Consider the following 25,505-nt stretch of genomic DNA (forward strand, 5'->3'; position numbering starts at 1 on the left):
ACTAAATTAAAGACACCCTGCTTTGGAGAATTTGGGAGAGGTTTAGCTTTCTGAGGAGTTTTTGGAGAAGCAGCAACAATATAAAGCCGTAGCTAATGAACATGTGCATGTGTGAATTTTCTTTTCCAGGACTGAAGTTTGGTATTCTTAGCCATTCTGATTGTGGAGATTTGAGATTGTCGTTTTCTTTTAAATGTCTGACAGCCATAAGCTTTCAGCTATCAACAGATGAGGTGACAATGTATTTTTAATATTAAAAGTCTTTTTGGGGGGAAGAGGCCCAGCAAAACCATCATTAATAGTTCACATTCAGAAAACATTTTGAGCTCCCTTCCTAATCCCGCTCCTTTGGTATTTAATAGCCAGGCATGTCCACCAGATGTGCTCCAAGTCCTTTTATTTACATAAATGTTTCCAGCAATTCATTGTACATTTTTCTGCTTATAAGTAAATGCATACCATATAGCCCTCTTTTTTACGTTGCGATGCTGTAGCATTATTTGTTTTGTTTTAAAGCAGGAAAATGTCTAATTGACCCTGAGTATTTTTCAAATCTTTACCATTCATAGGACTATTTATATTTATGTCTTTGAAGTGTATATGCTCATTATGGCTAATTTGAAAAATGCATAAAGTGTATAAATAAGAAGATAATAATTACTAAGGGGTAACTACTGTTAACATTTTCATTTTTTTCTTCCATTTTTCTCATTAACACTTTTTCATAAATGTTAATTCTGTATTCTCTAGCTTGCTTTTATTGCCTTTCCTATAAATGTTGGTACATGTAGAACTCATTTTTTTAAACTACTTATTCATGGTTTACTATAGTGTATTTAGCTATCCTTTTATTGATAGATATTTAGATTGTGGTCTTTTTCTGGCTCTTAAAACAGTATTGCAATGAACATCTTTGTATGTGCTCTTTGAGTGTTTCTCTAGGAAGTAGAATTACTGGATGATGGGATTTGCTTTTACGTTTTCTTCATTTAGTACGTGTTTTCAATATATTTCTTTATCTGTTTACAAACATACATATTATAAATAAATAGATGTTACATATATTTATTTTTCTTTTAGAGTAAATGGTTAGTTGCATTCCATCTATCGCTCTAAATCCTGCTTTTTTGACTTACTGACCTTTTCTCCTGTCAATGGAAATGTTATAGTGTAACCGAACTTTTACAGCAGATCCTTAGATATGTGGAGATATGACTGTGAATTTGCCTTCTAGCAACCTAACTTTTAAAAAACTTCAAATTTTGTCATTATCTCAAACTTTAGTAAAATTGCAAGAGTAGTACAAAGAACTCCTGTATGTCCTTTACCCAGATTCAGTAGGTATGAATACTTTGCCCCATTTACTTTCTCTCTCTCTCTCTCCCTTTCCATAGGTATAAATTCATAATTTTTCTTTAGCTTATTCATTTGGTTATGGTGGTGTCTGCCAGAGTTCTTCACCAAAGTTGCTTTTTCCTGTATAATTATTAATAGTTTATGGGGAGATTCATACACGTTTATTTGAGTATCAGCAGTTATTTATTTCTTGCTGAATAGTTTTCCATTGTACTAATGTACCACATTATTATTCACCTGTTGAAGGACATTTGAGATTTTGCTAGGCATGGAGGTGCATCAGCCAGATCCCCCTTCAAAGAAAGAGTTGCTACCCAGCTGCAGGGAGTTGGTCAGCAGACAATCTCTAGCTGTCAGCTCCTTCAGAGTCTACTACAGCTGCAGAGAGCTGCCTTGTCCAAGATTACACTCTTCCTGAAGCAGCCCACATTCAGTGACTGAGTGAGGCAGTGGTATAAAGGTCCAACCATTTCAGCCTGTGGTGGGACAACTCTGACACACAATTTTTACTTTTTACCTCCACGGCGTCCACCACTGTTACACCAGCACCCCTTTCTCAGCTAATGCCTGTGGCTGTATAGGGGATCCTGTACAACTCAATGAAGGAAAAGGGAAAAGCCCAAGCTTGGGTTGCGGATGGGTCAGCTCCAAATGGCCTTGAAAGACTGTGATGAGAAGTTCTCCCAATGGGTAGACTATCAGGCTGTGCCCCTGATCATCCACTTTGTGTGGGAAGAGAAGTCGTCTGAGACTCAAACATATACAAACTTATGGGAAGTGGTGAATGTTCTGGCTGGCATCAAAGACCTGGAAGGAAAAGGATTAGAAGTTTGGGGATAGCAAGACCTGAGTAGAAGCATGTGGATGGACAAATAGGAGTGAGCCCCAAGTGCGACAGTCTCTGCAGCATCCACTAGAGAGATTTAAAGACTCTGGATTCTATTCTATTCTATTTTCCTCTGCAGAGTGTTCATTTCTTATTCTAGCAGGCAGTTTACTTGGCACAAAACGACCAAATCGACAAACTGACCAGGCCACTTTGTTTCAGATAATGTGTGTCACTGGTCACCCCAGTGCTGATACAATGAGCATATGAACAAAATGACCATTGTGGCAGAGAGGGAGGCTACTCATGGGCCCAACATAATAAGTTTATTCTTACTAAGACCGATCTAGCTCTTGTTGTGCTAAATGTCCAAACTGACAGCAATAGAGATCAACACTGAGCCTTCATATGGTACCATTTTTAAGGAGATCAACTGTCTTCTTTGTGGCAGGTTTACTACGTTTACCCTTTCATTGGAAACAGCAGTCTCTAATCTGCAATTATGTTTATCCATTAAATTTTTTCATTTCAGTTGTTATGCTTTTCATTTCTAAAATTTCCATTTGCTCCTTTTTTAGAATTCCATTTCTTTGCTGAGATTCCCCATCTGTGTTCTCATTATAACTCTCTTTTCCTTTGTCTACATTTTACATAACTGCTTTGGAGTTCTGTCTGCTAATTTCAACATCTGTGTCATATTTTCTCAGGATTATGGCCCTAGTTTTCCTGTTGTTTTTTCCCTACTGATCTTTTAGCATATATTGGACATATTGGATAATACATTTTAAAGACTCTGGATTATGTTGTTTTCCTTTGAAGAATGTTCATTTTTATTCTAGCGCGCAGCTTACTTGGCAGACTCAATTTCTAGACTCTGTCTTCCTGAGGCGGGTAGTAGCTGAAATCTTTGATCAGTCTTTTCAGTCTTGTAGCTGTTACTTTTCACAGGGTTCCTTGGAATTTTTCCTGTTATGCATAGTTCAGAGGCTAGCCTGAAAATTTTCTTACAGAGTGTGATTATTAATCTAATTGCTCAGAGTGTTCCAGTTTAAATATCCCATAATTTAATTTGTCCCCTATTTTTGGACACTTATTATTGTTAGTGATGCTATAAACATTCTTAGACATAAGTCTTTGAATGTATTTTTAATGATTTCATTAGTATCAGAGAATAGCTTAAAGTCTGTGATATAAATTGCCAACCATCTCCACAAAGTTTGTAACCATTTTTATTTCAATCAGCACATTACACTTCCTAACTCTGGATTTTATTATTTAAAAAATTGCAATTTGAAAAGATAGTCTTAGTGTACTAATATGCATTTCTTTTTCATATTTTCACCTATTTGTGTCAATTTTTGTTTTGTTTGTGGGCAAATGAATATTCTGTTTCTTTTCTCACATTTCTATTAGGATATTTGGCTTTTTCTTATTGATTTAGAAAACTTCTTTATTTATTAAATAAATAAACTAATTAAATTAATTAATTAAATTAATCTTTTTATATTATCCAGTTTTTGATTCATGAGCTATGCATTTGATCATTGTTATTTGATTATCATTATTATTAGGGCTTCCATCTTTGAGGTTTGCTCAATGAATTAAAGTGCTAATAATTATTGCTGAGTAGTTAGCACTTAAAATGTAAAAAATGAAATAAGATTTCAAAGGACTCTTTCTGTCAGTTTTGTATTGTTACGAACCCAATGCTTCTGACTAAAAACGATCAGTGCAACAGTGGTTCTTAGTTGACCTGATAAGTGTAACTGATGATTATCAATATAAACCAGGCACAATGTCATAAAAGACTTTACCTCTTCAAAGGCACTAATTATTTCTTTATTTAGACCTGTATTTCCTTTTACTCCCACTTTGGTAAATTGCCATGCAATAAAAACTGAGATATTGAACAGCAAAATCAGAACGGTGGTCTAACCGTTGTTTATGTGCCTCATCTATTGCATACCTTAATGGTAAAATTCTAGAGTATGTTACAGCTACTAGAGGATTTTGATACTGTGGGATATTAGAGGCCATCTGGTTCTGTTTTCCAAGGGCAGGAATCCCTTTCTAAACACCATTGAGATATGGTCAGCTGGCAGCAGTATCCCATCCCGTTTTTAGAAAGGTCTTCCAAATCTCTCACTTTAACCTTTTATTCCTATTTGCGCCTTCTGGAGCTACACAGGATAAATCTGAAGTTGGTCTCATTAGACATATTTCCCCTGCCCACTTTTCGGCATAACCATTGTCCCTCTTTGACAGAGCACCTCAAAAAATTTCCTTGCAGCAGCAGGGGAACTCCACACCTACTCAAATCTCTTTGTTGAAGTATTCTCTTCTCTGCTAAGTGGGACTAACTAACCTAGGTGTTAACAGCATACATTTTCACTGTACGTACTTTTACACAAATGAGAATATGGTTGGCAAATGGGAAAAAAGTAAACCAATGGTTGAAATGAGAAAGTGATGAAGATGGCATGAAGTAAAAAGGTTTTGGAGGTTTCATGTGAAGTTAGAAGTTCCAGACTAGTTCAGGAGAGGCCAGGATAGAATGGACACTGGAATGGTGCTAAAGTTTAGCTGCCTTGCTGTAGGAGAAGGCTGTGACATTGGTGACTGAATTCACAAGTGTGCTCAGTCGGTGGCTCTAGGCAGACATGAGTTAGATGTCTCTCTTTAAAGATAGTAAGTAAACAGGAGGACTGGGGATGGGGTGAAGCCAGTCACAAAGATCAAATGTTATCGTCAATAACATCTGTCCCTGTCTGGAGTGGTAATATAAGAGAAATGCACTTAAGTGAGAATGTAACAAAACATGAAGAGGAATCATTGCCTTTTCCTGTGAGTCAGGGATGATGACTTAAGCCACCATGTATCATGCTTCCTTTTTCATAAATTTCAGTATAACTGGTGATTTATGGGAGCTCAGATCCCTTGGTTGCTGAAAGTTTCTCTGTTGCAATTTTTATATGATGATCTTTCAAAGATTTGAAGTGCATCCAAATATATCAAGTTCTTTTAGCCATTCTTAAAATGACAGGCTTTCTGACCCCTTGGCACAGTTTAATTTGCCTCACTTCTCTCTGAAATTTGGAAGCCAGACACAATGTATTTTTCCTGTTGTGGTAGAAAACCACAGTAGGAGGCAGTCAAACTCTTACTCCTTAAGCTGGATTCTAAGTTCAATTCCTGTCCATTTAAATATGTTTAATAGAAGAATACATTCTGAGGCAGTTCTTAAATGCTGATATTGTAGCGTAGTGTGGATTTTATGCATGTTAATACTCTGCTCTATTCATAGTTTCAAGTTTACAGTCTGTGTGTTGGCTTCTGTTGGGACAAATCATTTAGCAAATTCTTGCATGTCATTGAAAATTCAAAATGCAGCTCTTCTCTAAGCCTTTGGGAAAATTAGAAATCTTTTCATCATGACTGTCAAACAACCACAAAAAAAAAAAAATCCACAAGAACAAAACAACCAACAACCACCATAATAAAAATAGTATGATCTCTTCTTAATTACCAGGTACCCAGTGTGCTGGTTTATAATTTTAATACATCATTTTTTTTCCCCATGCATTATTATCTGAGGAGAGCAGTGGGGAGAAGGCAGGAGGAACACTTGAATTACCCAGTTTTGCAGAGCTGGAATAAGTGCGGTGTCCGAGGCAGACTCGAGGTGACTGCTTTCCCGGTGAGATCTGACAGTTCTACCACCACAGGAATGACAAGACACACTTCATGCTTTTCAAGACACTTTGATGTGTGTTATTGCATTTTATCTTCACCTTGGGGTTAGTAGGAGAGGTGGCCTTGTCTTCACTTGGCCCAAGAACAAACAGCACGAGAGGAATTTGCCAGAGTTCACACTCAGAATCCTGATGTCCCTCCTACTAGCCTCGGGCACCTTCTGTGGAACCACACTGCTTGCTCAGGTGCGACATGAATCTGTGAAGTCGGCTTGTACTGAAGTGAATATGCCCATGGCAAGACCTCTGAATCTCAGAGTTGAAAAGAAAGTGAACCAGTGGGGAGGGGGAAAGCCTTCAGCACCTTAAGTCTTTGTTCCTAAGAAGGAACAAAGGAAGGAAGTAGGAGGAGATTTGAAGTAGTAGGAGGAAGTAGTTGGGAGATTTGACATATGTTTTAACAATAAAGAATGAGCTTCAGGGACTTCCTTGGTAGCGCAGTGGTTGGAAATCTGCCTGCCAGTGGTTGGGAATCTGCCTCCCTGGTCCGGGAGGATCCCACATGCCACAGAGCAACTAAGCCCACACACCACAACTACTGAGCCTGTGCTCTAGAGCCCGCGAGCCACAACTACTGAAGCCTGCATGCCTAGAGTCTGTGCTCCACAACGGGAGAGGCCACCGCAATGAGAAGCCCGCGCACCACCACAACTAGAGAAAGCCTGCACACAGCAATGAGGACCAAATAAACAAATAGATAAACCAATGAATTTAAAAAAAAATGAATGAGCTTCAGTGTGTAACCATGATATGAAAAGATGGAGTCTATGAAGTAGTTGGAAAATACGGTCTCCTTTAATTTACACAGAGTCATCTTTGGAGCTAAAAGTACCCATGAGATAGAGTTGTGGTCAAGAAATGATCCTACTATATAAAAACAGTCCCTGAGGCAGGAGAGTGAAATGATTTCTCTTCCAGAGACCAATGGTGCTGGGTCCAGGATATAATGCTTTAGGCTTTTCTTCTTCAGTGTGTGCCCCATCAGCTGGCACAGTGGTGACCAGGTGCAGTGGGCAGAGAAGTCCCTTGCAAGTAACCTTTCAATGGCAGGAAATACAAAAGAGTAGGAATGCCAGGAGGAGGAGGGGAGGGGATGGTATCAAAAAACATGACATATTTCCCCTTTTTTTATGCCCACCTGAATGTTATTTTCAGTCTGTCTTCTCTTATCTCTCTCTCACACACTGCCAGGTTAGTGACAGCAAATCAGATTTAGAGCGATCTGTCTTTGCCTCTAGGGCTCAGGGGTGGGATACTTTTCTCTCACAGAGGGCCAGTCACATACAAGGAACATTAATTGAAGTTCCTGTGAATGGTAAAGATAGTTATCAGTTTGGGTGAAGTTAAACTCCTAGGAGTGAAAATTAATATAAGGGCACATAAAGCTCAGTTTCGTCAAATGTATCAAATGTTTAAAATGCATTTCACTTCCACTCTACAAGCAGTTACAGAAAGAAGAAGGGGAGAAGGGAGAAAGAGCAGGAGGTAATCAATCATAGCAAGATTAACATGAGCACAGAGTTTGTTATTGCCTGGGAGATGCACCTAGACTGGAGAAGTGCTGTCCATGGTTTTCATCCATCTCCACATCCAGGGACACTTGGAGTCTCCCTTCTGACTGACGTGGATGGTCATAGCAACGCATGGGGCTGCTGCAGGAGGAATGTGCTCCGGGCTGCAGAGGGCCACTCGGTAGCGTTATTCACATTCCTGGGACTAGGAAGGCCAGACCCCAAGGCCCGGTGGGGTTTGAGAGCTCCTCCTGGCTTTAGAGCCATGCTGTGGTCCCAGAGGCACTGCCACTCCAGGCTGCTCTGTTCTCATGATCATTAGCCCCATGTGTGTAGGTCACCAAGCTGGGAACATTTGGAAGGCATCCATCTTTTTTTTTAAATCCCATCTAGTGTCTGACTCGCAGGGTCAGAAATGTGGCCTCTGGAGAGGAGACCATAGCAAGTTCTGTAGGGCCTCCCATCCCTCCCAGATAGGAGCCAAGTGTGGGAAGAGGATTCGAGGAGGATTTTCTGCCTCAAAGGCTGCAGAGAGCATTGGTTTTAGTTCTCTTAAGCTGAAACTGAAAAATGTCAACAACATATGTAATAATTTAAAACCCTGAAGTACCATCAAAATAATAATACATATGGCACAGCAGTTCTTTTTAAAAGAGATTATTTTTTCTGCCAAATACTTTAATAAAACCCACAGTGGTTTTTAATCTTCTTTTGAACATCATTGATTTGACCAACATCATTTACTTTTTCTGGGTATATAAGTAGTATTATAAAAACCTAGACATAGTTTTGAAAATGGATACTATATTTATCACTGATTATATAGTTATATGTGTTTATTATAAATGACTCAATTTGAAAATGGAATGAGCATGTTTTTGTTGGCTACATAGCTTTATGTCTTTATGGTAAATGATTCAAACAATACAGAAATGTAGAATGTGGAAGTGGTCCTATAATACCATCCTCCAGCAACCGCCACTGTTTTAGCTATAAACTTGTTAACTTGCAGAAGCCTGAGGACCAGAGTTTTAAGTGAGCTTGTGTTCTCATATTGGGTTACATTTGTTCTTTCTGCAAAAACACATAGCATAAACAGCAGCAAATGCATTATAATAAAAACCAGACAATTGAAAAATGAAAATTCATATAAAGCTTCAATAGATACCAATGAGACCCTGAACATTTACATTTCATAGATCTGTTCATTATGCTGTCTTTCTGGCATTTTATGGTTATTGTAGGTAAGAGGTAAGACCCTTTGGTGAATCTGCCAACCTACAGTATCTGTTCTTATTGCTTGTCTAGGGGGTTGTAAAGAACATCATAATGTTCTGTCTTATAAAAGTATGTATTTGGTAGCTTTCAGGACCTTTCTGAATCTTTTCTCTGGATGTCTACCTGGATGTGATTATATAGTCATGAAATTGTCATGTGTGGCTGTTTGAAGCAAATTTATTAGGTTAACTATACCTCATGTTTCTTTACTGATGATCATTTATTCACCAAACATTATTGAGGGATTTGTGTGTGCCCAGCACAGTGCTAAGATCAAGGGTACAAAGGGACAAGTCCTGCAAGGAAGAGAGACACATGCATGGACAACTCTAAGGTGATGTGAGAACAATGTGCATGGGGTTATTGCCAGAGGAGAGAGGGACTCCTTTTTGCCAGACGGTGCCTGGGAAAGATTCTTAGCAGAATTGATGGTTCGTGACATGAGTCATGAAAGTTCAATAAGAGTGTGTAGGTGGAGAAGGGACTGGAGATGAAGAAAGTCAAGACAGAGATGCACTGAGACGGAAGGGAATTAACATTTGTTAAGTGCCTTCTGGGTGCAGGCACTGCATGTCAGCTAATCAATCCTGTAAGGTCTCTTTCCTCTCTATCCTCTCATTGACCAGGGGAAACTCAGTCTCAGAAAGGTTGCATGACCTGCCCAAGGTCTCAGAGTTACCACTTGGAGGACTCAGGATTCGCACCCAGGTTTGGTGACTCTGGAGACCATACTCTGTCAGTAGCATGAGGCTGAGGAAACAGCTTGTCTGTCTTCTTGGGGGAGTGATGGGTTGATTGGCTGGAGTGTGGTGTACTTTGTAGGAAAGAAGCAGAAATGAGGTTAAAAATGGAGAATGGGGCCAGTTGGTGTGGGTGTTTGAGAATACCAGCGAGGGTTTGTAAGCGGATACGAAAGCTCAGATTTATCTTTTAGGAAGAGAACTCTGGCCACCTTGTTTGGGCTGGAGGGAGCTGGGTAAGACTGCGGACAGGGTTGTAGAGTTACCCTCACTGCACTTAGATGTTCAAAAACATTTTTTTCCTTAAAGTTGACCAGACTTTCTCCTTAAGACCCCTTCCCCACTTAGTAAGTGGAGAAAAGAGAACCTGCATTTAGCTGAGAGTAGTAAATTCAGTCTGCTCCAATCATGTAAAAAGTAATGCATTCTCTCTTCTGTGCCTCACGAAGATGGTGTCTCAGTAAGTGGGGGGTCCCACGCCCTTGAGGTTGTATGTGTGTGTTTATCAGAGGTTGGGGGGCGGTCCTTGCTGGTGCTGACTGGGGTCTGGTGTTGTTCTGGCTCTGCCTTGGTCATCTGTTGCTAAAGTGTATGGCTGCTGTAACTTGCGGTCACGCTCTCTCAGGTCAGTCAGGGTCCAGGTGTCCGTTTTGCTTACACGGCCACACCTTGGCTCTTACTGGGGCTGCAGAGCCCACCGCCCCCCCACCCCATGAGGTCTGATAGCCCCCTTCCCTCTACAGTCCTCCATGGTACCCTCAGAGACATCACACCACTTGAATACTCGGGGGGCTCTGGATAGCTAAACTCAAAACTTAGGCCCTGTCTTTACCTAACCGCTGTGACACAGTTTTACTGATTTACATGATACGGTCATTACCCATGGGGTCACCACCCCACGTTGTCATGAGGGTGGGAGTGGGGCAAGAGAACATCACGTGAGATGACATCCTCTGTTGCTCCAAAAGGAAAGTGGTATGGAAGTTCCTCGGCTTTTGGTTTTGTCATCAACCCTTCTAGGTCCTCAGTCTTCTCTGAGATTTTAGGCTCAAGTGGGGAGAAGCTGTACCATATGTGTCTCTGCTGCCTTCCGCCTTCTTACCCACATCCACCACTACTTCTCTTCCACATTTCTTCTTGTGTTCACAACTCACTGGGACCTCCCCTAGGTCATCCAGTCCTACTTCCAGAGAGGCCATTAACCTCCCACTTTGGGCTGTAATAGCAGCTGAGATGTAACGAAGGAGAGAGACCAGCTATAAGATAAAGCAGTCTCAGTTGGAAAGTATTTCAAAGTTGTCATATCTGTCATTTTCATCTGTGATAAAGCTGTTACAGTAATCTAGGTGAGGGATAATAAAAGCCAGAAGAGAGTCTCAGGAGGGAGCATTGGTGACACCCAATGTGGGGCTGATAAGAGGGAGAAGTTGAGGGTGGCTTTGGGGTTCCTAGCTGGGACAACTGTTGGACAAAGACGTACTTGACAGAGAAAACACAAGTGGAGAAGGAATAGCTGCGAGGGCAGCAGGTACAAGGAGGAGCATTAGGAGGTGGGAGGGAGGGAGGGAAGGTAATGAGTGAGTTCAGGTTTAGACTTGATTGAAATGCTGGCTAATGGCACAAATATGGAGGCGGGCACTGGGAGAGCATCTGCCTGGAAAAATGTATTTGGGAATAGGTGAACCTATCCAAGGAGAAAAAGAAGGGAAGCTCACTGCCATTGTAGATGTTGAATTTAAAGACATAAACAAGGTCATCACTGTTTTAATTCTTCCTTGCACTTCACGATGACCCAGTACTTTGGAACTTCCCCTTCTAGTTTCCTGCAGTGGGGCAGGTCAGAGGTCACAGAGTACCATCAAGGGTGTCTGCTGATGCTTTTGATCGCCAAGGGGACCCCTAAAGCCCCAGGCCTGACACATAGATCCGTGGTATACTGAGTTCATATCAGAATGAGGCCAGAATACACAAAGAAAACTTTTTGATGAATGGCTTAAGTTGAATAATTTGCAGGTACATGTAGAGGCAGTGTTTGAGTATTTGTGGTTGAGCTGAATTTGAACTCCTGGAAACGTAACCAGTACTTCTCAAAACTTTTTCCATCATTGTCACGCCTGAGACATAGTCTAACCTTTGGATGTACTCTGCTAATATAATTACCTTGCTGTCTTTTAAAGGTGGCTTTTAATTGGGTTCCCGAGCAGCAGCTGCTGTTGAGGTGCTGGTTGCAGCCTTTCAATATCAGGTTCATTAAATGTTTCCTCTTCCTGGACGGGGCATCTGGCCTTTGGCTGGTAACCAGCTGTTGCTGAAATGCCATCACTTATAGGATTGCCCTTTAAGCCACTGATCTGTTATTTTGTTGAGTTTCGACTCCTTTCCTCTCAAATTTAAATGGAGCTTTATTGAATACAGTGCTAAAGTCAATTCTTCCCATTCTTAGTGGCCTTTTCATCAGATTATTTCCCCCTAGTTCATAGCATTTAGTCCTCTGGCTGTTCGAGAGGTTTAAGAATTAAAGACAGCTTGTCATTTACGGGGCTAAGGACTGTCCTTGGGGAGTTGCGGTGGATTATCTCACAGACATGTCCTTCGTTGGCTGATGGTTTATGCACAAGTAACACGAGGTCTCTTAGCCAGTTTTTTTCCTTTTTTGTAAAAATGTGCCAAAAATTCTAGGATCTTTAAGAATTTATCTCTAGGATTATTGTCCTGAAGGTTTTTTAATTGAAGTTATAGTTGATTTACAATATTATGTTAGTTTTGGTGTATATCATAGTGATTCAATGTTTTTTATAGACTAAAAGCTTTTGTCCTGAAGGTTTTTAATTCATTTGAAGAAAATGAGTATGTAACAGTCACATTGAATAAAGAGAAATTTGGGGGTAGGATGGGAAGGTGGGACAACAGAAAAAACTCAGGTTTTGTCTTTGGTTTTCTGTCTCAGAGCAGCTGTGTGGGGCTGGTCCTTTTTGTGCCCCAGGATGAAGTCTTGAGCAGGCCCAGTGTATTTGCTGATAATTCTCATAAAATCAAAAGTTCTCCAGTCATATTTCCTTCCCAGACAGTCTCAGTTTGGTATTAATATGTCTAGCCTCAAATAGACTGGTTTAAAGCGACAGCTTCTCCTGTCCCTAGCTCAGATTCTAGATTCACTTTTGTCAAATTCCACCCAAAGAAAACCTATTGGTAATTTTATTAGAATACATAGAAATTATAGAGTAATTTACTCTTTAGAGGTGGTAAACTTATTTTCTTAGGTTCATCATTTATATTTCTTTGCTATTGCAAATGCTGTGTTTTCAAAATTGTTTCCTATTTGTTGATGTTGTATCACAGTGCAATAAATTTTCGTGTATTGATTTTATATTCAACAATTTTGAGGGATGTTCTTATTTAATAGTTTTTCAATGAATTTTTAATGTAGACACATCATCTGTGCAAAATGACTTTTCCCCCTTGTTTTCCATTTCTTTTTTCCTTTATTTTTCTATGCTGCCCTCCAGACAGAATTCGTAAATACAAGTGGTGATAATCGCCATTTTTTCTTATTTTTGATTTTAGAAGGGTTGCTTGTAATAGTTCACCATTAGCTAAAATGTTTGTAGTAAGTTTCTGCTTGATATCCTTTATCAGGTTCAGAAATTTCACTTTGGAGTTTGCAAAGAATTCTAATTGTGTGTTTGTGTAGAATTTTATCAAATACCTTTTCTGTATCTGAGATATTGTGAGTTGAATCTTACTGAGGGGTGTTAAGATGCATCCTATGGTATCTTCTAGGTAGAAAGTCATTGCCAAGTGGGCTGGGAGTGTCATTACACTTTGAAATATGATTTATGTAATGCTGATGCATTTTGTAAACATATAGCCTTTGTAGGGAAATATCATGTTGTTATGCTGTTATGCCTGAAAAATAAAACATAACTTTGTTTGTTTTTCTTTCCAGTATTACTTTACTGTTCTTTTTGGCCACGAAGGTCAGAAACCACTAGAGCTGCGCTGTGAGGAGGAGCAGGACGGTAAAGAGTGGATGGAGGCCATTCACCAAGCCAGGTATGGGCGCAAATCCTCTCTGTGACACTGGATTGTCTGAGTCTTGCCTGGGGGTTTCACCATCAGCGGTAGTTTTGGATGAACTTGCAATTCCAAGATGGGTTTCCCCTTGGTTCCTCCTCCTTAGTCATGTGTGAGATGATTCTTTGCACTTCCTATGGATATATTCTGGCTAAAGATTAAGGTAAAAGATAAAACAATAATAATGATAATTACTGAACATAGGATTTGTGCCTCTGTGCCAGGCACTGTTCTAAGTTTTCCTGAATTAAGGAATTTGTTAAATGTTTTTTTTTTTTTGGCGGTACGCGGGCCTCTCACTGTTGCGGCCTCTCTTGTTGCGGAGCAACAGGCTCCGGACGGGCAGGCTCAGCGACCATGGCTCACGGGCCCAGCCGCTCTGCGGCATGTGGGATCTTCTTGGACCGGGGCATCGGCAGGCAGACTTGGACCCCTGCATCGGCAGGCGGACTCTCAACCACTGCGCCACCAGGGAAGCCCTGTGCCTCAGCTTTATCCTCTGACAAATGAGGATGAAAATGTTAAATGTTTTGATTCACTTATACTCTCAACAGTCTGTGAGAGATGTATCAGAATTACCCTCTCTTGCACAGATAAGGAAACTGAGGCCTGGGAGCTTAGCTTGCTTGCCTGAGACCACACAGCTAGTGAGTGGCAGAGCTGGGATACGGACCCAGCTGAGCCTGCATTTGTAAACCTTGCCCTGTGCAGCCTGGTTATCGAGAAAGGGGACGCCAACAGCCATCTAGGCAAAGAGAACAGTGTGCTTTGTCTTCCTCCTAAAAAATACCAGGAAGGTGGAAATAAGCACTCTTGGCCTCAAACGAGAATGAAGAATCCAAAAGAGATGCAGGCAGACCCCTCTTTTTTATTTTTCATATTCAGTTCCGAAGTCCTGTCCATTTTTGCTTTGAATGGCTCCCAAACTTGCTGCTTTTTGCCTGTCCCTGCCCTAACCCAGGCTCTCCTCACTCCATGACTCCCTGCTCGCATCCTCAGTGTTTCAGTGGCAAAACTCAGGCTTTTTCTTTGCCAGACATGCCTCCCCCACCTTCTCCTATAAGTCTATTCACGTCTGTCTCTGACACCCACTCCCGGACACTTGCCCCCCGCAAGCCAGTGCTCACTGGCCCCCCGCTCCAAGTGGCCTCAGCGCTTGCTTTACTGCATGTGGAATATTTAACAACTTAGTACAACGTAGGTTAATTTTTACATATTTCACGTGTGTGATTTCTGTTTCCTGGGCTGGACTGTATGTACCATGAGAGGAGGAGGGTGAGGACACATTCATTGCTGAGTGAAGCACAGTGCTAATTATGTAGTCATTAGGAAATGTTTTCAGATTGATTATAAAGCACGTAAGGTGTCTCGAGTTTAGGCTGTTCTTTGAGCCCTGGAGACTTTTTTCCTCTCCCCTCCTATCCTCTCCCCTCTTCTTTCTTCAGCTACTGTATATTGACCACCTTGCTCTGTGGCAAGCAGCATGCTAAATGCTTTACATACTTACCTTTCTTTTTTTATTCCTCACAACTACCCAGTAGGGTATTATTAATTCCGTTTTACAGATGAGAAAACGAAGATTCATGATGCTTAAGCAGAGTGGCCAAGTCTAACACAAAGTTGTTAAATGGCAGGACTGGGATCAAACTGAGGTCCCTCTGACTCCGGAACCTTTAACCAGTGTTCTATATTGTAACGTTCTTCATTATCATCTCTTCTTCTCTTCCATCTTTCCCTCTTCTGTTTCTTTTTCTCTTCCTCTAATTCAAAGATGAAAATGGATTAATGTCAGGTCAGGGTTGAGAGTAGGTGTTATTCGCAAAAGATTTCAGTTCCTTTTCTTTCCTCCCCTGCAAAATATTTCTCTGAGATGCACAGGGTCGGCGACCAAATGCTGCTCTCCAAGGTGGGCCCCGGTGCAACTTGCCACCATCATGATCCAGGCACACCGTTCAGCTGTCTTCACTCTCAGTGTCTCTGTCTGAGAGTTTTGCTCAGACTTAGGACTAATGCAGACTGACTCACTGTAGAAAGAAAAGTCAGGTCTTCAAAGGTGAAAGAAGTATCAAGTTGGCCACGTAGAGCCCTTGGGTTATTTCCAGACACGATCGTTGTGACCACTTCTATTCCTTTTTACCTGGGAGTTAAAAGGAAGTAAATAATTTAAAACACGTGTATTTGCCCATTTTTTTCTTTCCAGAAGAGCCAAGTACCATTAGTAGCCTAAATGCCTTTGTAGTTGCCAAGCAAATATTGTGGTGAACCCAATAGAGTATGAATTACTTTAAAATGGTAAAATTTCAAGTAAGGGGTTTTTTTGGTATACCAAGAAAACTTTGTCATGTATGTGGAAGTAGGTCAGTAGCAATTTGGTGTTGACTGATCAATCCAGGGCTTACATGATCTTGTCAGGAAACAAATGTTTTAGAAACCACTTTAGTGGTTTAGGTAATTGAATGGTAAAAATTCTCTTCTCTTTTAGATTTGAAGATTTGGTTAATAATTGATCTTTTTTCTTGAGGTCCTGACTTTTGGTACATTAGAATTGCTCTTCCTTTATCTTGAGGTCCAGGACTGGGTTATTTGATGACTTCCTTTTAATTTGACTGCCTTATACCTGAGTTCTTATATTTGACTTATTACATTGAGATGCTTCTTAAATTTTTTGTTTTCTAAATCACAGAAGATAATAACTTTTTCATTTATGTTTCATTGAGTCAAGTTTTCGGTATAAACTTGTTGGTCTGTGAAATTCATCCTGATTTTGTTCATATATTAGCAGAGCCAGAAAGTTAATGAAGCTCATACAGAGAAAGGATTTGTCAACTGTTTTTGCTTGGCATTGTGCTAATTAAACAACTGGTTGGTTGACTGAACATTTTACCTTTAGAGGACAGTCTGATGGCATTACTTTGGTATTACTGCCTTTTGAGTAGAAAATGCTCAGTAATTATGGGTTTATTGATCCCTCTTTTTAAGTCTGAACTTTTGATGAACTGATGACTGTTTTAGCTTGAGGCTAGTTCTTTTCTGAGCTGCAGATCCTACGTAGAAACAGGGACTGCTCAGAATCCTCTCGGTCACTGCTCTTTTCCTGAGGTGTTTCTCAGTACTGGACTGGATGTTCTCTCTTTGGTGCCATGAAAATCACATTCTTGAGGCTGGCTTTTGTACCTCAGAGCCGAATTAACTTGCCCCTCTTTGCCTTCAGAGGACCTTTAAGTCATTTCCTGGCATGTCAGATTGCATGTTTTCTTCCTTAGATCTGGCCCAGGAAAACATCTTTTTGGAAATTAACATTCTTATTTTGAAGATTTGACCTGGTCTAGGAAGCTTTTTCTCCAGTTTTGCTCAAAGTTGGTTGATATTATGTTTCTAGAAACTGGCACATTTAAAGTATCATTTCATCGTGTATTACTGGCACCGACCGGTTAATGGGAAGCTGCTAGCAAGACTCAGTGTTGTTTTTGTCGGGATGAGGTGAGGCCAGAGTATTTTAATAGTAATGAAGTCCGTGCTTGTTCTATAAGTGGTTTGCTGGTTGCGTATGGAACTTTGGACATTTCCAGTAGCCTGATGTTTCTTTGTTCTCTTGCCGTATCTGTCCATCATGGTTGATTTAGTTGTAGACATTAGGACAGTCAAAAACACTGACCCAGTTGATTGTGGGTCTTTAGGGCTCATTGGCTGACAAGACAATGTCCACAGCTCTTTTACCCACGTTTTGTCTTCTGGAGCCCTGATCAAACGAAGCCTTGGAAGTTAGAAGGTAGACATGGCCTGGAAGAGGATCCAGATGTACAAGAGGTACCAAGGATCTTCTCATTCTGGCCTAAGCATAAGACCTGAAGGACCTGGTCTGTGACAGTTGGGAAGAGAGGTAGGTGGAAAGTATTCCAGAGTTGTAGGGGGTAGACTTCAAAGGACCTTGTGACCACCTGGATGTGGGCCATATTAGACCAGGGTGGTGTCTAACATGTCTCTCAGGTCCCTAGCTTGGATGGTGTCACTCCCTGGGAGGACATGTGATGAATGAGAGCAGGTCTGTGAGGCAGGGCGACGAGCCCTGGCCAGGAAGGGCTTCTGCAGGGAATTGGAGGGTATGACTGCCTGGAAGGGGCAATGGGGAACTGTGCAATACTGATGGGTCTTCTTGCCCCTTGGTATGTCAGGTATGGGAGAATGAGTATCAGGGGCTGCTAGAGAAGTCAGGTGTGTCCTGAGGGGAGAGCTGGCTCGGGGTTTCTACCAAGACTGAGGTCAGGGGAGGGCTTGTGAAACATTGGAGTCATGGGGAATGGGGTGCCTGGTGTTGCACACCATGGGGTGTATGTGGCTTTGCTCACCTGCAGAGCTATGCCTCATGCTCTCAGTGTTTGAGATGTTTTGCCTGCTTTCCAACGTTTCCAACTGAAACTCAGAGCCCTCCCTCAATGCTCTCTCCTCCCTTTGGTGTGTGCCTGTGGCAGGTGGCTCTTAGGGTTTCCTTCATGGGGAGCATATTTGCAAGAGAGAAAGGAATCGGGCATATGCCTCCATTCCATAAAGCTCATGTTGCGTTTAGTTTGGCTAGGGCTTGACGTAGCCCTTTCCTTCACCCTGTCAGTTCTGAACTTGATGAGCAGAGAGACTTAATCCTCCAGTTAAGATTTTCAATTAAGGCTTGTCCTCTTGTCCACTAAAGAAAGCTCTAATCCATCCTCTTGGGTCTGTTTCTATCCATAGTCCTTTTGATTACACGTGCCTCAGGTGACCTGTTGTCCATATTGCCCCTTCTTTCTCTCTCAATCTCTTCACCCCTCCCTCCAACACACACACACACACACACACACACACACACACACACCATGGCAATTGTCCCAAACACCTAATGCTTGTAACCTCATTCTTTTTACTTGGATAGAGGCTTAATTTAGAGCAAAGTATATAATACAAAATCTGTCCAACACTGAGGGATACACTGTGTGTATCCTATCATCCCCATAAAATCAGCGCTTTGTAGAATGTGCATGGAAGAATCCCTCACAAATCAGAAGAGTGATTACATAGAAAAGCTGAAAACGCTTTATGTTTCATAGCAAAACCACAGGACTAGAAAATCAGAAATGGGTGGTGATGTTATAGCCCAAAGCAATCCCAAGGCCATATTTTGTATTCTTCTGGTAACAGTAAAACTATCGCTATTAAAAAAGCTGAAAATGTGGACTTTGTTTTTTTGAGATATTGGATTTCTTTACTATGAACTTCTGTCCAGATTTGCCCTAGGAAAGAGACTTTGGCATTTTTTCCCTTAGAGTTTGAACAGTACAACACACAAGAAAAGGGGTAGTGTTTGTGGACTGTGAAAGATTTACTTGGTTGGGTGGTAGGACTTGTTTTCTAGAGAAAAGTTGGGCTTGGATTGTCTTATTTGCAGCCCTTTGTTAATACTTCTACCTGTCAGTTATCTTTCCTGTTCCTTACAGTATTTTTGCTTCAGATGCTCATCTTGTCTCCTTCCTTAACCATCAGCTTACACTGCAGTGCGACCTCGCGTCTCCACTCACAAAGCAGGCATTCTGTCCCCATGTGCACCTGGGCTCACCCACTGCAGGGGTCCGCCCCAGGGGAACATCTCTGGTTCAATGGAGAGCTCCTCCTTTAGCCTCTTCCGTCTGATTTTCTTGCTCCGTTAATTATTCCATTTCTCTCGTATAGTTCCAGTCTATTTACCTGAGCCTCCTCTCTCCCCCTGTCCCGCTCACTTTGACATTTTTCTTGTGTTCTTTGATTTTCCTTAAATCTCTCCCACCTTAAACCAAAAAACCCCTCCCTTGGCCCTGAATCCTCTTCTAGCTGCTGACCTCTCTCGAAAGCAGAGCCAGGCTTCTTGGAGAAATGGTTTTGTTGTTCTTCCTCTGTATGCAGCTCCTCCTCTTTTCAGCCCTTGCCAGTGGGTTTCTGTCCCTACCCCACCGAAGCTGTGTCACCTGGGTCAACAATGACTTTCCAAAGCTTTTCTTTCCTTATATAACTTTGTAGAAAGAGAAGAGATTTGTGGGAGTGAATTAGTGTTAGAACCTCTAACACTGATGTGAAACATGAAAAATATTGATTACAGTGGAGTGGACCTATTGATGTAAGAGAATTTGGGAGCCAGAAAAATGGAGGGTAGCGATGTTAAAGCGGCCGTGAATGATGCTTGGAGGCCTGTTCTTGCTTAGATAAGGGCCCTGCTGTTCACGCTCAAACATTGCTTACATAGGAACTGCACTTCTGTCATCCTGGACTGGATTTCCCCAATTCCCAAAGACACCACGATGCCCCTGCTATGAGGAATGCCGATTCCAAAGTATTCTCAATAACATTGAGCATAATCCTGGAGCTGGTGGGAGTGTTTCTTTAGTTACCCGTTGTATGACTTTCCAGCTTGGGTTTTAACTATAGTTCTCTCTCTCTGATATTCTGGATATATATGCTAATTATAATTATCTAGCATATTAGACACGTGTCTCTCATTAGCAAATACGTCTCCAATCAAAATAACTAGGATAAACTTCTGGCCCAAGTAACAATTCCTTGCTAAGCTGATAACAGTTTTTTCCCTTCTATACAAATAATTAAGGGCTATGATTTTACACTGTGCCTCTTCTCTGGACTTTTCAGGATTCTACTGGAATATTTCCTTCCTCCTGTGTGTAGTAGTGGTGGTTTGGTTTTGGTTATAAATATTATACAAGAATATTTTACTCCCGTATATGTGCCATCTGTTGACGCTCAACAGATTAGTTTGACTTCCATCATGTTGATTTATATGGCTTAATTTTATTATTCCCCTTTGCAGTGAGAAACCATTTTTTCTTGAGGGAAGTTAAATTGAATAACAAAAATAAATAAATAAATAAATAAAACGAAACAGAAGTAATGAATAGATTAGGCAAACACTCTTAAACTTGATAAATGTTTACCTGATGTGTTTTTTTTTTTAACATCTTTATTGGAGTATAATTGCTTTACAATGGTGTGTTAGTTTCTGCTTTATAACAAAGTGAATCAGTTATACATATACATATATTCCCATATCTCTTCCCTTTGCGTCTCCCTCCCTCCCACCCTCCCTATCCCACCCCTCCAGGCGGTCACAAAGCACCGAGCCGATATCCCTGTGCCATGCGGCTGCTTCCCACTAGCTATCTACCTTACGTTTGTTAGTGTATATATGTCCATGCCTCTCTCTCGCCCTGTCACAGCTCACCCTTCCCCCTCCCCATATCCTCAAGTCCGTTCTCCAGTAGGTCTGTGTCTTTATTCCTGTCTTACCCCTAGGTTCTTCATGACATTTTTTTTTCTTAAATTCCATATATATGTGTTAGCATACGGTATTTGTCTTTCTCTTTCTGACTTACTTCACTCTGTATGACAGACTCTAGGTCTATCCATCTCATTACAAATAGCTCAATTTCGTTTCTTTTTATGGCTGAGTAATATTCCATTGTATATATGTGCCACATCTTCTTTATCCATTCATCCGATCATGGGCACTTAGGTTGTTTCCATCTCTGGGCTATTGTAAATAGAGCTGCAGTGAACATTTTGGTACATGACTCTTTTTGAATTTTGGTTTTCTCAGGGTATATGCCCAGTAGTGGGATTGCTGGGTCTTATGGTAGTTCTTTTTGTAGTTTTTTAAGGAACCTACATACTGTTCTCCATAGTGGCTGAACCAATTCACATTCCCACCAGCAGTGAGGGAGTGTTCCCTTTTCTCCACACCCTCTCCAGCATTTATTGTTTCTAGATTTTTTGATGATGGCCATTCTGACTGGTGTGAGATGATATCTCATTGTAGTTTTGATTAAAAAAACTCTTAAACTTGAGCATTGTCTAGTAACTGGAAAACTTAATCAGACAATACATATATTGGAAATATTGTAGAATAGAAATAGCAATGCATTGAAAATTCTTACACTGAAGGGAAGCCATGCATGCGTTTTCAGTTGATTTGACACAGTCTGGAGTAGACTTTTATTTACTAGTGGGATACATAAAGAAAGCTTTAACAACCCAATCAAAAAATGGGCAGAAGACCTAAATAGACACTCCTCCAAAGAAAACATACAGATGGCCAAGAAGCATGTGAAAAGATGTTCAACATCACTAGACATTAGAGAAATGCAAATCAAAACTACAATGAGATATCACCTCACACCAGTTAAAATGGCTATCATCAAAAAATCCACAAACAGCAAATGCTGGAGAGGGTGTGGAGAGAAGGGAACCCTCCTACTCTGTTGGTGGGAATGTAAACTGTCACAGCCACTACAGAGAACAGTATGGAGGTTCCTTAAAAAACTAAAAATAGAACTACCGTATGATCCTTCAATCCCACTCCTGGGCATATATCTGAAGAAAAACACGGTCCAAAAGGATACATGCACCCCAATGTTCACTGCAGCACTGTTTACAATAGCCAAGACATGGAAGCAACCTAAATGTCCATCGACAGAGGAATGGATAAAGAAGATTTGGTACATATATACAATGGAATATCACTCAGCCATTAAAAAGAATGAAATAGGGCTTCCCTGGTGGCGCAGTGGTTAAGAATCCACCTGCCAATGCAGGGGACACAGGTTCAAGCGCTGGTCCGGGAAGATCCCACATGCTGCGGGGGAACCAGCCCATGTGCCACAACTACTGAGCCTGTGCTCTAGAGCCCGCCAGCCACAACTACTGAGCCCGTGTGCCACAAGTACTGAAGCCCGTGTGGCTAGAGCCTGTGCTCCACAAGAGAAGCCACCACAATGAGAAGCCCGCGCACCGCAACGAAGAGCAGCCCCCGCTCAACTGCAACTAGAGAAAGCTCACGTGCAGCAGTGAAGACCCAACACAGCCAAAAATAAAAAAAAATTCTTTAATTTAAAAATTTTTTTTAAATTAAAAAAAAAAAGAATGAAATAATGCCATTTGCAGCAACATGGTTGGACCTAGAGATTGTCATACCGAGTGAAGTCAGACAGCGAAATATCATATATTGCTTATATGGGGAATCTAAAAAGAAATGATTCTAATGAACTTATTTACAAAACAGAAACAAACTCACAGACTTAGAGAACTTAATTCCCCGGGGGGGAAGGGTGTAGGGAAGGGATAGTTAGGGAGTTTGGGACTGACATGTACACACTGCTATATTTAAAATGCATAACCAACAAGGACCTACTGTATAACACAGGGAACTCTGCTCAATATTATGTAACAACCTAAATGGGAAAAGAATTTGAAAAAAAAATAGGTACATGTATATGTATAACTGAATCACTTTGCTGTACACCTGAAATTATCAGAACATTGTTAATCAACTATACTCCAGTATAAAATAAAAAGCTAAAAAAAAGAGAAAGCTTTGTGATTTTAGGGTGGGAAGATATCCCAGTAAGAGCAGTAAGCTATGGAGACCAAATGAAATACTTTGAATGACTTGAAAATTTTGAGAAATGAAAAGTATTTTGTGAAGAAGAATAAACCATGTAAAATAAATCACATTAGATGACTTTTTTTTCATTTGACAGTGACTTCATTTGAATGACTATTTTGTGGCAGGCCCCGTGCTAGATGCTGGACTAATCTCTAATTTTTTTTCCTGACTTATTGTGGAACTTCCAACTGGTCTCCCTTTCTCCCCTTGTACTCCACCCCTCACCTCTGTCCTTTCCTACCACAGCAGCCAGTGTGATCCTGTTAAAAGTCGAATTTGCCACACCTCTGATTAAAGCTCAGCATCTCATGCAGGGTAAAAACCTGAGACTCTATATTGATCTACATGCATCAGAATCCTGTTCCCTCTTCTGCCTCTCACATACTTCCCCCAGTAAACAGGCCACTTTGCCATTCCCCACACAGGCCAGACCCACTCCCACCACAGGGCTTTTGCACTTGCTCTTTCCTCTACTTGGAAGTCTCTTCCCCCAGCTGGCCACAAGGCTTACTCCTCAGGTCGTTACTCCAGTGGTGGCTTCTCAGTGAGACGCTGGTTGAAGGTCTCTTGGTTAAAGAGACCCTCTCTCACACCCTGGTTAAAATTGTAACCCCATCTCTCCCACTTTTTTTTCCTACTCCTCCATTTTTTCCTTTAAGGTAACCATCACCAGGTGACATACTATATATTTTTCTTATTTATTTTATTGTCTTTTGCTCCGCAGTACAGTATATACTCCACCAGGGCACAGATTTTTTTTTCCTACTTTGTTTATTCCTGTATCCAGTGCTTTGAACAGTTTCTGGTTACAGAACGGTCAATAAATATTGAATGAAAGAATGAATTTCGAGTCACAGAAACTTATGAAGAAGGAAATTAACATCACATAATCCCACCTCACAGAGTAAATATCTGCCATTAGGACTTGTGCGTGTGTCTGTGGGGTCCCACTTAGTATTATAGAGATGTTGGAAAAATACAGAAAAGCACAGAAGAAGTGATTAAAAATGACCCATAATTGCTCCAACCAGAGAAATCTCCTTTTTGTGTTTGGAGTATCTATCTTTCCCTCTTTCTCTCCCCTACTTCCCAACCCCTTGTAGCTGTGATATACGTAATTTTCTCTCTCTGCAAGTGAACATGTATGCATGTGCATGCACAAATCATATTTATTTTAATCTGGGGTTTTTGTTATTGTTGTTGTTCATTTATTAGTAAGTCTTGGGTATGTTCCATTATGTTCACTATTCTTTAAAATATGATTTTAAATGGCTTGGATCATTCCATTGTGTAGACGTACTATTGCTTTTTGAATCATTTCCATATTATATACACATGTATTTAGATTGTTTCCATTTTCATAGATTTTAATGAATGAACATCTTGTTTCTTTGTACATTTTTTGCAAGTCTTTATTTTTCTTGGGTTAGATTATTAGAAGTGAAATTACTGTGACCAAGGATATGTATGACCTTTTTAACCTATCCCAACACATATTGTGACATTGTCTTCTGGAATGGCTCACTCCAGTGGAGAGTACCCATTTTACCATGTCTTTACTGGCACCGAGTAGCACTGTTTTCTAAAACTCTTGATAAATTTGATAAACAATTTTTACTACATTGATTAAGTAGGATTTTTTTCCTGTATTTATTAGTCATTCATATATTATATTCTATAAAGTCCTTTTGTCTATTTCTTGACTCAGTAATTTTAGGCAGTATTATTGGCACCCTGCTATAAAGATGAAGAATTTAACACTCTTTCAATATCTCTTACCTCTCCTCCCTCTGTCCCCTCTGTTTTTGTTACTTACTTACTTTTGGCTCTTACAATGGTTGACTTTTTATCTTAAAATAATATCATTAAACCTCTATTAATTTATCAACTTTGGGCAGTATGTATTGACTCTCTGCTATGAGGTACATAAATTAAGACATTTAATGTGTTTTTATTGTTCTTTTCTCTTTTCTAACCCTGAGGTTTTATTACTTTCACTATTATTTATTCTCTGTTTATAAACTTTTAAACATTTACCTTCTGTTCTCTAAATTTAATTAAGCCTCTGTTGATTCTGAAAATTAAAAAACAGTGAGGGGTATTTACATCATGGTTTTACAAATATTACGTACCAACTATCACGGCTGATGCTTGATTCCACAGAGAATGAAATATAATCATATGCAATTGTATATTTGCTCCTTGAAGAAGCATCTTGCGTGCATTTACTTCTGATTTCTTTCTAGTGTCCTTTACTTCATCAAAGGTTTGTATTCTTGCATTCCATGTCATATTTTGCCTTTGTTTTCTGTTTTGTTTGGTTGGAAAACCTCATAATTTTTCTCCTGTAGTAAGCGTGGTCGTTACTAAACTCTTTCTATCTTGAACTGGCACTTGATTGATTGACTTGTTGACTGGCTGTAGGAATTTAGGTTCAAAATAATCTTCCTTCAGTTCTCTATTGTGATCTACCATCCGAGGTTACTGATGAGAAGTGTATCATCTTGATACTCG

At 40.5% G+C, this 25,505-nt stretch overlaps 1 protein-coding gene across 5 annotated transcripts in view; it reads left to right on the forward strand.

Moving 5' to 3' along the window:
- RASGRF2 (Ras protein specific guanine nucleotide releasing factor 2) overlaps positions 1 to 25,505 on the forward strand; it is a 230,136-nt gene that overhangs the window by 47,872 nt on the left and 156,759 nt on the right. For all 5 annotated transcript variants that reach the window (XM_067731139.1, XM_067731141.1, XM_067731142.1 and 2 more), the window contains exon 2: positions 13,410 to 13,516. In XM_067731139.1, the coding sequence (XP_067587240.1) occupies positions 13,410 to 13,516 (107 nt within the window). The remainder of the gene's footprint in view (positions 1 to 13,409; positions 13,517 to 25,505) is intronic.

This window comes from Pseudorca crassidens, chromosome 3 (assembly GCF_039906515.1).
Source record: "Pseudorca crassidens isolate mPseCra1 chromosome 3, mPseCra1.hap1, whole genome shotgun sequence".
In the NCBI taxonomy this organism is placed as follows: Eukaryota; Metazoa; Chordata; class Mammalia; order Artiodactyla; family Delphinidae; genus Pseudorca; species Pseudorca crassidens.